General features: G+C 47.6%; 1 protein-coding gene across 1 annotated transcript; it reads right to left on the bottom strand.

Annotated features, from left to right (window-relative positions):
• Positions 1-12,043: 12,043 nt before the first annotated feature.
• LOC133831031 (L-type lectin-domain containing receptor kinase VIII.1-like) lies at positions 12,044-14,604 on the bottom strand. The gene has a single exon (XM_062261193.1). The coding sequence runs from the start codon at positions 14,431-14,433 to the stop codon at positions 12,286-12,288; it is 2,148 nt and encodes a 715-aa protein (XP_062117177.1). The 5' UTR covers positions 14,434-14,604; the 3' UTR covers positions 12,044-12,285.
• Between the last annotated feature and the right edge of the window lie 272 nt (positions 14,605-14,876).

Genomic DNA, 14,876 nt, shown 5'->3' with positions numbered 1-14,876 from the left:
CCATATAACCTATCTCAAGATAGGAGGGACAATAACCCGCCAAACGCGTACAATGGATCCGGAGCTGTTGAATAGCCCCGGGACAACCAAGGAAATCAGGACAAAACCCTTGAGCGTCTGGCTCAGATGGAGGAGCTGATGAGGAAACTCTTATCAGAAAAAGATGAATATGATTCAGGGGACGAACTTGAGCTCTTCGCCCCTAGCATAGCAGCAACGACGTATCCACCTGGTTTCCGTATGCCTCACTTGTCGAAGTTCAATGGAGACGAGGACCCGTCAGATCATCTGGGCATGTTCAACACCTTGATGATGGCCCACAACATTGGTCCTGAGCTGAGGTGTCTAATATTCCCTTCCACCTTAACTGGGCCGGCCAGACAATGGTTCAAACAGAATAAGAAGCAGTTAATCAGCTCATGGAAAACTTTCTCTGCTAACTTCAAGAGAGCATTCCGAGCTTCCCTGGCTGCCCGCGTCAAGGCCAACACCCTGGCAAACGTAAGGCAGCAACCCGACGAGCCTCTGAAAGCTTACCTGAGCAGATTCGCGAATGTCGCTGCTCGGGCCAGAGATGCAGATGACAACTCCAAGCTCATGGCTTTGAGAATTGGAATCCTCGTCGGGGGAGGATTCTTGGAAGAGATACAAAGGAAGGGAGTCAGCACCATAAATGAATTCCTAAATAGGGCCCAGGGGTGGATCAACCTGGAGGAGGCACGAGCCTCAGCCGCAGGAACCAGCCAGGCCCCTGAACAGCCTGCTGGAGTGGGAACGGAGGTCGTGACAGCAACCCAGACCGTTACACAAAATAACCAGTTTGGTGGAGGCAAGAGAAAGGGGAGCAGCGAGGGAAACCAACACGGCCCAAAGAAGAACAAGTCCGTAGAAAAATTTAAGCCAGTCTATGCGACTTATACCGAGCTCACCCACTCTATGGAGAACATCCTCCTAGCCAATTCTGCTCGCCTCCCCTGGAAGAAGCCGGAACCGTTAAAGCACCAGAAGGGTAAGCGAGACCCTTCCAAGTTTTTTCGGTTCCACAAAGACATTGGCCACAATACCGATGATTGTAGACACCTGAAGGATGAGATTGAAACTCTCATCAGAGCCGGACCCTTGGCTCAGTATGCGCAGAATAGAGTTCCCGCAGGCCATCCAGCTCCAGAAGTCCCGGTAAGTCAGCCCGGGTCTCGGGTAGATCAGGACTTCCCTCCCCCCGTGATAGGAGGAGAGATCTCCACGATCTCTAGAGGTCCCCATCTAGCTGGCACGAGCAGAGGTGCCCAAAAGAGATACGTCAACGAACTTAAGGCTCATAATGGAGTTGAGTTCGTCCCTGAGCAGCATCTACCAAAGCAGCAACGATTGGAGAGGCAACCAATCATATTTACTAAAGAAGATGCCAGCCACGTCCAGTTCCCTCATAACGACCCTCTGGTTGTAGCCGTACAGCTCGCTAATCGGAGGGTTAGGAGAGTGCTGGTCGATAATGGGAGCTCGGTAAACCTACTATTCCGATCCACGCTGGAAAAGATGGGTTTGTCTGTCACCGAGCTGAAAGCCACCTCCATGATGCTTTACGAATTCTCTGGGGAAGGATCGGTGGCAATAGGAACGATCGAGCTGGTGATCACCTTGGGAGAGGGACCTCGGACAGTCTCGAAACTCCTCGAGTTTGTGGTTATCGATTGTCCCGCCGCGTACAATGCCATTTTGGGTCGACCTACACTAATAGTGTTTGAAGCAGTTACCTCCACCTGCCACCTCGTGCTAAAATTCCCCTCTTCCACGGGGATATGCACGGTCTGTGGAGATCAACTTGCTGCCAGGGAATGCTACAGCATTTCTATGAAGGGAAAATTAAAACCCGGGCAGTTAACGATGACCGTCCAGGGCGGAAATGAGGAATCTCAGGAACTTGTGCCTAATCCTGAGATTGAAAAACCTCAGAATGTCGAAGGGGAAAATATCATCTTAAGTGATGATATTGACCCCAGAATAGGCGAAGATAAATCCGAGCTCCAAGCTATCAAAGAGATTGAGGAGGTAAATATCGATCCACAGAATCCCTCGCGGATGGTAAAGCTCGGGAAAAATCTATGTGGCGAGAGGAAGGCAGAGCTGATTAAGTTCCTGCAGGAGAACCTAGACGTGTTCGCATGGTCTCATGAGGACATGGTGGGGATCAGTCCGAGCGTCATCATGAACACCCTCCATTTGGATAAAAGCATGCCTGCGAAATCCCAGAAACAGAGGCGCCTAGGAACAACCCGAGCTGAAGCCATAGAAGAGGAAGTAGCCCGGCTATTAAAGTGTGGCTTTATCCGTGAGGCTAAGTTCCTGGTCTGGGTCGCCAATCCTGTGTTGGTCCCGAAGCCCAACGGGAAATGGCGGACCTGCATTGACTTCGCCGATCTGAACAAAGCTTGCCCCAAAGACTGTTTCCCCTTGTCGAGGATCGACCAATTGGTAGACGCCACGGCGGGGCTCATGTCCTTTATGGATGCATATTCGGGCTATAATCAGATCGCCATGAATCCAGCGGACCAGGAGCACACTAGCTTCATGAACCCAACTAACGTTTATTGTTACAAGGTCATGCCATTTGGGCTGAAGAACGCCGGAGCTACATACCAGAGGTTGGTCGACAGGATGTTTGCCAACCAGATCGGGAAGAACATGGAAGTGTACGTTGACGACTTGCTGGTCAAGTCAAAAACTGCCGATAACCATGTTTCCGACCTGGAGGAATGCTTTAAGATACTGAGAGAATACGGCATGAGGCTTAACCCGCAGAAGTGCACTTTCGGGGTCGCATCAGGAAAATTCCTTGGTTTCATTGTCAACACCAGAGGAATCGAGGAAAACCCCGATAAGATCAGGCTGTTGCTCAAGCTGCCCTCACCTCGGTCGCGAAAGGACGTTCAAGGCCTGACAGGAAGGGTGGTGGCCCTTAATCGGTTTATCTCTAAATCTACCGACAAGTGTCTGCCATTCTACAACCTGCTCCTGGGGAATAAGAAGTTCGAATGGACCGAGGAGTGCGAACGTGCCTTCCTCGAACTAAAAGTACATTTAGCCGAGCCACCCGTATTGTCCAAACCAACGGTAGGAGAGCCTCTTTTCCTTTACCTAGCTGTCACGGAAGATGCAGCTAGTGCCGTATTGGTCCGAGAAGAAGACCGGTCTCAGAAGCCAGTCTATTGCATCAACAAGAGGCTTCTCGGAGCTGAGTCCCGGTATCCGTTGATGGAAAAGATGGCTTTCTATCTCATTACGGCCTCCCGAAAGCTCAAGCCGTATTTCCAGTCCCACTCAATACATGTCATAACCGATCAACCTCTAAGGCAGGTTTTGCAAAAACTTGAAGCATCGGGACATCTGTTGAAGTGGCCTATTGAGCTCAGCCAGTTCGAGATTTTGTACACTCCATGAACTGCAATAAAAAGCCAGGCCCTGGCTGATTTTGTGGCAAAATGCACAGGGTTCCGAGAAGATCCTGTGAAAGATCCAACCCAGGCTTCCATGGCCCAAGCCTCCTTAGTCCAGGCCTCATGGAAGGTCTTCATAGATGGCTCATCTAACGAGAACGACTCCAGGGCGAGAATAATTTTGATATCCCCGGAAGGACATCGATTCCACTCGGCGTTGAGATTCGGATTCAAGGCATCAAATAACGAGGCTGAATACGAAGCTTTACTAGCCAGGCTGAGGGTGGCCCAGGAGCTGAAGGCCAGCTCCGATCAGTGTTACAGTGATTCCCAGCTTATGGTAAACCAAGTGCTCGGTGAATACCAAGCACGAGGGACCAAGATGGCTGCTTACCTGGTGAAGGTAAAAGTCGAGTTGTCTGCATTTGAATGGAGCTCAATCGAGTAGATACCCCGGGAGCAGAATGCCAACACAAACGCCCTTGCAAAGCTCGCTACCTCCGGGGAGACAGAGACTTTGGGGTTAGTACCGGTAGAGTTCTTGGAGAAACCAAGCTTAGAAGAAGTCGGGGCGGAGGTCGAGATGATCGACGCCAGACCGACCTGGATGACCCCCATCCTCGAATATCTCATAGCAAGAAAGTTAACTGAAGAGCGTAATGACGCAAGGCGGGTACTTTACCAAGCTCCAAGGTATACAATGGTAGATGGGATATTATACCAGCGTGGGCACTCTCTACCTCTCCTACGATGTGTTCTGCCAGGTGAAGCGAAGACCATTTTGTAGGAAGTACACGAAGGTTTTTGCGGAGATCACACTGGGGGGCAAAGCATGGCCATGAAGATCTTAAGGCAAGGATATTACTAGCCCACTCTGTCAAAGGACTCGATCTCTTACGTCAAAAAATGTGACAAGTGCCAGCGATTCGCCACAGTTTCCCGAGATCCCCCAGTCGAGCTGAAGATGATCTCGTCCCCGTGGCCATTCGCGGTCTAGGGAATCGACTTGGTTGGTGCCCTCCCTACTGGAAAGGGAGGAGTCTGTTATGCGGTGGTGTCTGTCGACTACTTCACCAAGTGGGCAGAAGCAGAGCCCTTGGCAACAATCACTTCAAAAAGAGTCCTCGACTTCGTGGTCAAAATCATTATCTGCCGATTCGGGCTGCCAAAGAAGATCGTATCAGATAATGGAACACAGTTCGATAGTGACCTCTTCACCAAATTCTGTGAGAGGCACGACATTGTAAAAATCTTCTCCTCCATGGCCTATCCCCAGGCAAATGGGCTAGTCGAGGCTGTCAATAAGACGCTGAAAACAAGCCTTAAGAAAAGACTTGACGAAGCCAAGGGAGTCTGGCCAGAACAGCTCCCCCAGGTACTGTGGGCATACCAGACCTCACATCGAACGCCGACAGGTCATACTCCTTTCTCCCTAGCTTTCGGGAGTGAGGCAGTCCTTCCTGTCGAAGTAAAGGTAGCCTCACATAGAGTCCAGGCATATGACCAAGATCGCAATCACGAATTGCTTTGCGTGTCCCTCGACCTGGTTGACGAAAGACGAGAAGATTCATAGCTACAACTCGCGCACTATCAACAAAAGATCACTCGTTATTTCAACTCAAATGTTAGAAAACGTGCCTTTAGCATTGGCGACCTGGTCCTCAGAAGAGTCTTCTTAGCCAGTAAAGATCCCAAAGACGGAGTATTGGGACCGAACTGGGAAGGGCCATTCCAAATAACCGAGGTCATAAAGGAAGGAACCTACAAGCTAGCTCTGCTTAATGGAGAAGCAGTCCCACGAACTTGGAATGCCATCCATTTGAAGAAATATTATCAGTGATACCTTTGTAAGGCTTGGTCAGAGGCCATCTTTTGTTTATTAAGTAATGAGAATTAAATCTTTTTTCATTATTGTGTATATTTGTGGATGTAATGTCAAGTAACCATGAAAGACCCTTTCCTAATTACTTGGGGGGCATATGTCCTGGATATAACCAGGTCATCTTAAAGACTTAGAAGTTAGTTCAAATTGATTGATCGATGTTTTTCTTAAAAAACACGAGATATCGATAAAGGATTAACGCGAACTAAGCTATATCCTGGATATAACCAGGTCGTCCTAAAAACTTAGAAGTTAGTTCAAATTGATTGATCGATGTTTTTCCTAAAGAGCACGAGATATCAATAAAGGATTAACCCGAACTAAGTTTTCAAAATTAATGTCCTGGATTCAACCAGGTCCTAAAACTTAGAAGTTAGTTCAAATTGATTGATCGATGTTTTTCCTAAAGAGCACGAGATATCAATAAGGGATTAACCCGAACTAAGTTTTCAAAATTAATGTCCTGGATTCAACCAGGTCCTAAAACTTAGAAGTTAGTTAAAATTGATTGATCGATGTTTTTCCTAAAAAGCACGAGATATCGATAAAAAATTAACGCGAACTAAGTTTTTAAATTAATGTCCTGGATACAACCAGGACTTCTCTTAGAAGTTGGTTCAAGTTGGTTAACAGATGTTTTTTCCCAGAAGAACGTAAAATGTCAATCACAACACCAACAAAAACTAAGATTATTACCAAATGCATAGAGGAGAAACAAGATAGAGGCAAAAATATGTAAATCAATTAAAAATAAAGTTGAAGAAATCAATTTTCTCGAGGTTAAAAAACCTCATCACATAAAGTTACAAAAAATCAATAAACGATGAAGGAGAAGGAGAAAATTCCTAGGCCCCGCCGGGTCGCTCTGTTGAAGTCACCACCTCGCCGTCCTGCTCGGTTGCGGCCAGAGTTTCCCCGGTCTCGGAGGGCGCCTCTTGTTGGAGGTGAGCTTTGAACTTCCCCAGGAAGGACTCCCACGCTTCCGTCCCCAAGAAGGAAAAGTCACCATCTGGGTTGAAGGCCCAGCAATGGTACAGCATGTTCTCCATGGAGGTGGTGGAGGTCGCCTTCTCCGCCGCAAGGGCATCCTTAGCTTCTTCAAGTTCCACCCTCGCAGCATCCAGGGCGACCTTGGTGGACTCGGCCTCCCGTAGCTTAGGTCGAGATGCGTCCAGCTCAGCCTGCACGGTTGCCAATGCGTCTTTGGCGTCCTGTTCCTGTTTCTGGGCAGTCGCAAGGGTGGCCAGGGCAGTCTGATGCTCGCTCCTCATCTCCTCGAGCCTACCCTAGATCGGGATATGCTCCGGTGAAGAGCCAAAGACGCCTGCGAGAAAGAAAAAATGTGTAAGGCAGATGCCTTAGAAATAAAGCAAATGAAAAGAAACGAATGGTAAAGCTTACTTACCGTGAGGGTCATCCCCAATGAAGACTCCATCACGTTCTCAGGACTCCTCATCTCGATCTCCCGCAGGTCCCTCGGGGCGGCGTTGTAATAGTGGTCCACGGTGTAGCTCGCAGTCTCGTAGACTGTCCCTCGAAAGACATCCGAGATCTTCTCCAAGGCCTGGGGATTGACCGGGACGCGCACCTCGGGGGGCGTAGTTGGCAAGGTCCCAGCGGCCGCCTCCTTTTCCCGAGCAGGGACGGGAGGTCGCGGTGGAGGTGGAGCCATCTTCTCTGCGACAGGAGGGGGTGGAGGCACCTTTTCAGTGGCAGAAGGGCCTGGGTTTTTCCCCTTAGCCGGGGACTTAGAGGATGTCCCAACAGCCTGCTTCGTCAACCAGAGCCTCTTCACCAAAGGCCCGGAGGGAGGATTTCCCCCCTGGAACATGGCCCGCAAGTTTTCAACCCCGGCCTGCGACATCTCTGTTGAAACAAAGACAAGGCATTAATATACATGTAAAAATATTTGTGCAAAAAAAAAAGAAAACAGAGCTCAAGTATGTATTGAAAGGGGTCCTACCCTCCGAGCCAGAGGAGGAATCTATGGTCACGACCTCCGGCCCCAGAGCTTCAACAGGGGAGTCTAAGATAACGACTTCGCGAGCTATAAGAGGCTCTGGGTCCGAATCTGCCTCGGGACTGGACTCTTCTACGTACTACCTAAGACCCGGAGCTACTACACCCTCCAGGAGGGAGGGCCACGACCTAAGATTGGTCCCATACTCCTCAAAGAAGGCAGACCTAAAGGCTAGGGTGTTGTCTACTACTACCGTTCCCCTAGGGCGACCCATTTCATTACGCAGCACGAGCTGGTCAACACACTGGAGTAAAGTGATGTTGCGGTCTAGGTCTGTTCGGTGGCGGTGAAAGATTTGGCCGGGATTAAACCTAGCAAGCCTTAAGTCTGTAGTGGCCCTATCTAAATCCCTAAATAAATAAGGATTACCTTAGCCGGAGGGGCCGGTTGCTGCCCCGGACTGGGCCCTCTCCACATTTACTTCTTGGGCGACCTCCAAAGCCCGTCTCCGCCACACGAGGGGAACCTTATCCCCCTCGTCCTCATCCTCGCCTGCGGCCTCCTCCTCGGGGATGGACGCCATCTCGCGAGCAGCGGGGATGGTCCGCGGTCTCCCCAAGGCCAGAGTTTGGCCCGGAGAAATTAACTTACACGCCAGCATCGTCTCGTCGGACACGAGCTGGCAATAATCCTTTTCACTTGGGGGGAGCCCCGCCAAGGTCTCATATTGACCCCCAAGGGTCACTGACTTGGTCGTCCTCGCGAAAATGGCTGCATGATAGTTTCTAAATCAGGAACGAATAAAAGAAGTTAATCAGCAATCAACTTACGAGCTGAGAGTACAAGTTACTTACGAGGACGGTTGAAGTAATGGTATTCGCAGTTGCAAAACCCCTTGGACATAGAGAACTGGTCCTTAAAGTCGTTGGGGTGGCTGGGCAGCTCGATGACCGTAGCCAAATTTGGAAAATGGGTCAGATAGTAGAACCCGTTGCCTCGCCCCCGCTGCTCCGGGCTGGCCTTGAGGCAGAAGAAGTAGAGGATGTCCACCGGCGTAGGGACCTCCCATTCCTGCTTCAGGAATAGATACTTCAACCCCGCTAACAGACGATATGAGTTAGGGGGGAGCTGGAAGGGAGCCAGCTTCACGTAATTTAAAAAATCCGTGAAGTACTGGTCCAGCGGAAGGAAGGCCCCAGCCTTGAGGTGCTCGTCGCTCCAAGCAGCGTACTCCTCATCGAGCGGCACGCAGCTCCGCTCGCCTTCAAGGGGAGGTCGGGCGTCTAGGGCGCCCCTTCCTATCTCAATGTTATAGGAAAGGAATATTTTATTCACTTTCCCGTGGGTGGTGACCTTCGAGGCGATCCTCTCGGCCTCGAAGAAAGCGTCGGGCCCCACCTCGACCTCTTTTTCCATAGCTGGATTGAAGGCGGGGATCGGGGAATCTGTGGCCACCTCCTTTCCCTTGTTGGCTTGCTGGGAAGACGAGCTGCCAGCACTCTTCCTGGGTGCGCTCTTCTTTGGTCCCATCTGGTTGCCTAACGAACAAAAGAAGAAAATTTAGAAAGGGCGACCTAAGCATAAGAAAGAATCTAGCGCGAAGTGTTTCCTTTACACGAGCTGAGGTAATCTCAGCCTGTGGAGAGTGAGACCATGCGGTTTTATGAACACGCGCATGTGCTCCCAACGGGTCCCCGATTACTCGAAATCCGTGTGTCAGGAGGGTTAGAGTAAAAGTTTGCCTTGGAAGGAAAGTTTCAGTAGGCAAATAGTGCAAAATCGCCTGTGAAGCGTGTCCCCTAAGCTACCCGGTTTTTGCACCCTAAGAACTGGTTATTCCAAACAGGCATACAAAAATTTTACCCAGAAAATCTCCCCAGAAAGTGTACCCTATGAGTCATTCTCCTAAATGGTTTTTCCTACGGTCGATGCCCCTAGGATAAAAACCTACGCATAAAATACCAGCAAAAAACCAGCAACATACTACATGCTATTACAGAGACAATTTACCTAAGCAACAGTGAAGGAAAACATTTAAAACATGCACAAACGGAGGACTTACAAAGATGTTTTGCTGTGATGAGACTGAAAGGGTCGTCTGGGTTGGAATCCTGCTGGGATTGCTGGTACCGGAGTCTCGAAGGAGCTCTCGTGCCTGAATTTCTGGAACGCTGGGAACAATGACTGGAAGAAAGAGAGGGTTTTGAGACTCAGAAGAAAGAAGAAGATGAGAAAATTTTCAAATGAACGGGTAGTCCATGCGAAAGGTGGCCAGCCCTTTTATATACGTAAAAGGCCAAAGGAGGAGGGCCATTGGATCGCCTTGATGTAGGATACAAGGATCACTACTCGAAATGACGTACCATCTCCAACCATGATGCTCCACGTATTCAACGCCAACGTAATGGGCGGAATGTGAAGAGTCCGCACAGAAGCCTAAAAGCCCCCACTGTGGCCCCAGGTGACGTCATATGCCACGAGCAAGGGCTTGGGGGGAAAATGTACGCCCTAAATATCCACGGGCTATTAGCGAGCTGAGAAATGGCATAATTATATCAGCCACGTGGATGCCACGTACCCAGAGCTGCTGTTACCAGGTCCTACCTCTTTAGCTCGAGGTAAGGAAAGGCTTAATGAGATTACTAAGGAGTCGGGTCAGGAGTATGGACACCACGAGCTGAGAGTACATCAAGCTCGAGGTGCGAGCTTGAGTTGGCACCTCTGACCCCTTATAAAGTCAACCACGCAATGTAAACGTGCATATATCAGACATCACGTGTCTGATCCATTCCTGAATTCTCGGACATGCAGCTTAAACGTGCGTGTTCAGGCACCCACGACTGGGTTGGGCCGTGCGGCCCATTATCCCCCTTATCTATTGATTAGACCACACTTCAGTGTCAGGTTTTAGGAATTAATCATGAATGTCACAGAAGTGACATGATGGGTAAGAAGGTCACGGGATGGCCCCCCTTGCCAACCCCCAGGTGTCCTCTCCCTATAAATATGGAGACACTGGGAGTTGCAAAGGGTTAGATTCTATTTTGTAAAGAAATACCCTTTAAAGAATATCAGAAAGATAGCAATAATATTGGCTGGTAGACTAGAAGGATTTTAACCTTTGAACCACCCAAAAAAGTAGTCGTGTTATCATTTTACTTGGAGATCATTCATCTATTACGGTTCATTATTTAGCACTAATCCCACTCCTTATTCTATTAATTATCTATTGCCGAAGAACCGCGTCAACACCTGTTAACCGTCCTCTTTGTCTGGCTGGGTTTTGGGGGCATCGTAAAACTGATGAAAGTGTGTTTTTTGATTTCGTCCTCTCAATGAAAGCACCAAAATGTTGACCTGTGAAATTGGCCAACGGTCGTATGTACAGTATACGACACATTTTGAATGAAATAAATATAATATACGACAGAGTACAAATATCTTAAACAAACACACAAAATTTTTATAGTGGTTCAGCCCTATTTTGATGAACAGTAATAACCTAATCCACTTAGCCTTTAGTATTGAAGCACTCGATAGACAATTACACAGATAAACTGAAGAGTTCACTTGTTACCAATTTGCCCAGAGTTTCTCCCCAGAAAATATCTGTCTAAAAATCGTCCAAAGGTCCTCTTTATGAAGCCCTAGGTCCTTTATTCATAGTACCCAGAGGTTGTTACATGATCAGTAATACTGGGGATCGTGGTTTGGCACATGATCATTGTGAGTGGAGATATGCGTCCACCTCCCCATGACTATGAGATCGTGGGTCTTCTCGTTGTTTCTCTAGATCGTGGTTGACGATGCACGATTGAAACCTTCAGTGGTTGGTCTATGTGACTTAGGTGCTAGGCCCGATGACCCTTTAGCTTGGGTGCTAGGCCTAATGACCCTCTAGGTGCAAAGTCTGCTGATCTTTTGGGTGCTAGGCCTGATGACCTTCTGGGTTCTAGGCCTGATGATTTCAACTTGAACGAGCGTGAACTTTATCCAGTGAAGTGTATTTAGGAGTTTAGGTCGACCACCCTATGAAGAATAGGGTGGGCCGACCACCCATGTGGCTCTTGAGCATGTCGGTCGACCACCCCTAGAGATTGTGGTCAGGTCGACCACCCTTAGGGGCTAGGGCCAAGCCGACCACCCGTAAGGGGTCTAGGCCTAGTCGACTTCTTTATAGGTCCTGGACCTATCCTTATTTGCTCATCGTTTTTTTTTCTTCAATACTTTGTCATTTTTCCATGACTTGTGATGTCACGTGCCGCTTTCTCATTCGTCGTGTCATCTCTTGAATTTTGATGGATAACACTTTGGAACTTCCTGAAAAATTATACAAGTGCAATGCTAACACTTGTTAATCTTGAATTTACATTTTACGAGCCTACATTTCGAGGCTATTTATCTATTCTCGAAATTTTCGTGTAACATTTGTATACTCCGAACAACAAATCGTAAAAGAGCAAAAAAAAAAAAAATAGAAGAAAAATCATATAAAAAGGTGTAATAGAAATAAGTTAATCATGATTATATTGCATTTGTTTACTAGTAACACTAAATAATTTTTTTTTTGAAGAAATAAATTATATTTAAATATATACGGAGTAATGTCGTTGTGATGTGCCTATAATTTTGTTTGGTGTAAATTTTGATATCCCTATATATTATTAATAGTTATTTATTTAATGATTGTTCATAATGAAAATCTTCTCAACTTTTTAATCTTTTGCACTTTTCTGTCAATTACTTTTTAAAAAAAAAAAAAAAAAATTACCCAAGAAGAAATTAATATTGATGGTATACAACTGAAACATAAAATTTAAAACAATAAAGCAAAACTCACCTTAATCTAAGACCTCTAAAATTTTCTTACATTGCATGTGAATTATTGTGTTTTACGTACAAAAATTAATTCAATATCGAAATAATAAATACAATATGAGTTTTTAATTTTTTTTTTGAATTAAACAAAATCCCATCATCCCAAACCCCAATCGACCGTTGGATCAACCCTAGACGTCATCAGCACCGTCAAAGCTCTTCTCGGACGACGAAGTGGAGAGAGTGATCATCATACCATCATTACAGTCCGAAACACTGTCTTGCAAACTGAGCAAAAGATGAGAAGTACTGAAAGTGGTGGAAGGCTTAGCTCTCGGAACCACCGGCACCTCCGCCTCACCCACCAGCATTTGGACAACCGCCCTCATAGTGGGCCGGGCCAACGGGTCCGGGTGCGAACACACAAGCCCAACAAGCAAAACCCTTCTCACCTCCGCCTCTTCATACTCACCCTCGAGTCTATCGTCCGCCGCCGTTAGCAGCTTCCCTTCCCTATGCAAACTCCACACCCACTCCACCAAATTGCTCGCCACCCCAAATTTTCCGACCCCAGTGACCTCTCTCTCAATGGGTCTTCTCCCGCTAGCCACTTCGAGAACCACCGCGCCGTAGCTGAACACGTCGGTTTTTTCGCTAGCTCTACCGGTGACAAGATACTCCGGCGCCAAGTACCCCATTGTTCCCGCCGCGACTGTGGCGTCCGGTGATTTATCGTGCTCTATCTGCCGAGCTAGACCGAAATCGCCTAATCGGGCATTGAACCCTTCGTCTAGCATGATGTTGCTCGACTTTATATCTCTGTGGATGACTTGGTTTTCGCACTCTTGGTGGAGATAAGCGAGAGCTGAGGCCACGCCGAGTAGGATTTTTTTCCGGTGAGGCCATGGGAGAGAAGTCCTAGCTTCGAATAGTGCCTTGTCGAGGCTTCCGTTGGGCATTAAATCGTAGACTAAGAGAATTTCGCCTTTTTCGTGGCACCAACCTTGGAGTCTGACGAGATTGCGGTGGCGGAGTGTTCCAATTATGGATAACTCTGATAAAAACTCTTCCTTTCCTTGACCACTATGGCTGCATCTCTTGACAGCGATAATGTCGCCGGTGTCTGGCAATATCCCTTTGTAAACAGTCCCGAAAGCGCCATGGCCGATGATTCTGTTAGCGTTGAAGCACTTGGTGGCGGCTTTGAGCTGTTTGTATGTGAATTCCTTTGGCATTCTGATGATTTCTGATGCGAATGAAGAATCCGAAGATTTCTTGAGTTGTTTTGTCTTTTTGGAGTAAACCCAGATGAGAACTCCGGCAAATAAGGCTAGTACGAAAGCGCTAGCTGTGACAACTCCGGCTACAGCTCCGGGACCTTGTTTGCAGAGTTGGTTGTGGCATGATGAAGACTTTGTGTTCTTCTCCGTGGATGCACTGGACTCTGAATTAGAAGGTGCCATTGATGGAGGTGGTGATGATCTCACTGTGTTTGCCGTTGGATTCATCAAAGTAGCCGTTGGAGGAGGAGGTGGCGGAGAAGAAGAAGAAGATGAATCGAAAGAAGAGGAGAAGCTCCACCAGTCAATACTATGAACCTCAGTGCTCCCCTGAGTCGAACCAGAGAACCCCACGTACATAAAATCGTTCACTAACTGATCGAGATCAAGCGAAAAGGACAAAAGGGGTTCTTTCGGCTTGAGATTCGAATACGAAACCGATATATTGAAGACTCGAGTTGGCCCGTCGTATTCGATCCAAGTATTCACAAGGTCACCGCTTTTGAGATCGATATCAACAGCTCCTAAATCCGCGACTTGAGAAGAAACCATACTGTTCAGATCAAACCCCACGTGGTTGCCATTTATGTCCTTATACTCCACGTCCATAAGAGTATCGAATTCAACCGCCAGAAAACCCGACCCGGAACTCGGACCTTCTGAAATCATGAGACCCAGCGACCCGCCAGCGTCTCCGACTGCCTCGTCGTCTGGTGAGATGATGAAAGCAAGTCCGCCACCGATCGAAGAAGGGTTGAGATTCATGACTGAGAAAGTGAAGAATGTGGAGAAGCTTGTCGGTAAGTGAGTTCCGATCTGCCGGAATCTGATCGGTTTGGTGTAAAGCGCTCTGCCGGAGCCAGAGTTGGGGACCGGAAGGTCACGTGTGAGTCGAACACTGCCATTGTTCAAATGGGCATCTCCCAAAAGCTTCAAACTGCTCAAAGTCAAGGTGCCGAAGTCGAATTCAGTGGCGGCGCCGGTAAAAATGGCGGAACAGAAGGCGAAGTAAGTGAAGAAGAAGGTAAAGGTTGAAGATTTGGGAGAAGGGTTTGACATTGTCAGTGATTGTGGCTAAATCCCATTAGAGCACAACTGAAGAGGGAGAAGAAGATGGATTGAGAGTCACGGGTAGGAAGAGAGGAGAGAGAGAGGGAGAGGGAGAGGGATGGGAATGTATTCTTTGCCTAAGAAGAGAAAACTGAGGAAACAAACAAGGAAGGAATACTAGAGGGGAGAGTGTGGAAGAGATGGGATATGGTAAGAGTGATTAGCCTTGGCACAGAGAATCCAAAGGAGACAGGTGGATCCACTTTCTGACACGTGTCCCTTTCTAACGGTTAGTTTTTTCTCTAATAAAAGTCTTCTTTTTCATTTTCTTTTCTCAATTTTTTTTATTTATCTATGCTCACACCCACATTAGTTCACTATATTTATTTCTACATAGATATGCATAAAATGGAGTTTTCACATTTGATAGAAATAGAATGGTCCTTGAGATT

Source organism: Humulus lupulus, chromosome 4 (assembly GCF_963169125.1).
Source record: "Humulus lupulus chromosome 4, drHumLupu1.1, whole genome shotgun sequence".
NCBI classification, from domain to species: domain Eukaryota; kingdom Viridiplantae; phylum Streptophyta; class Magnoliopsida; order Rosales; family Cannabaceae; genus Humulus; species Humulus lupulus.
The sequence above is the reverse complement of the archived record's forward strand: the minus strand, read 5'-3'. Positions and strand labels throughout refer to the sequence as shown.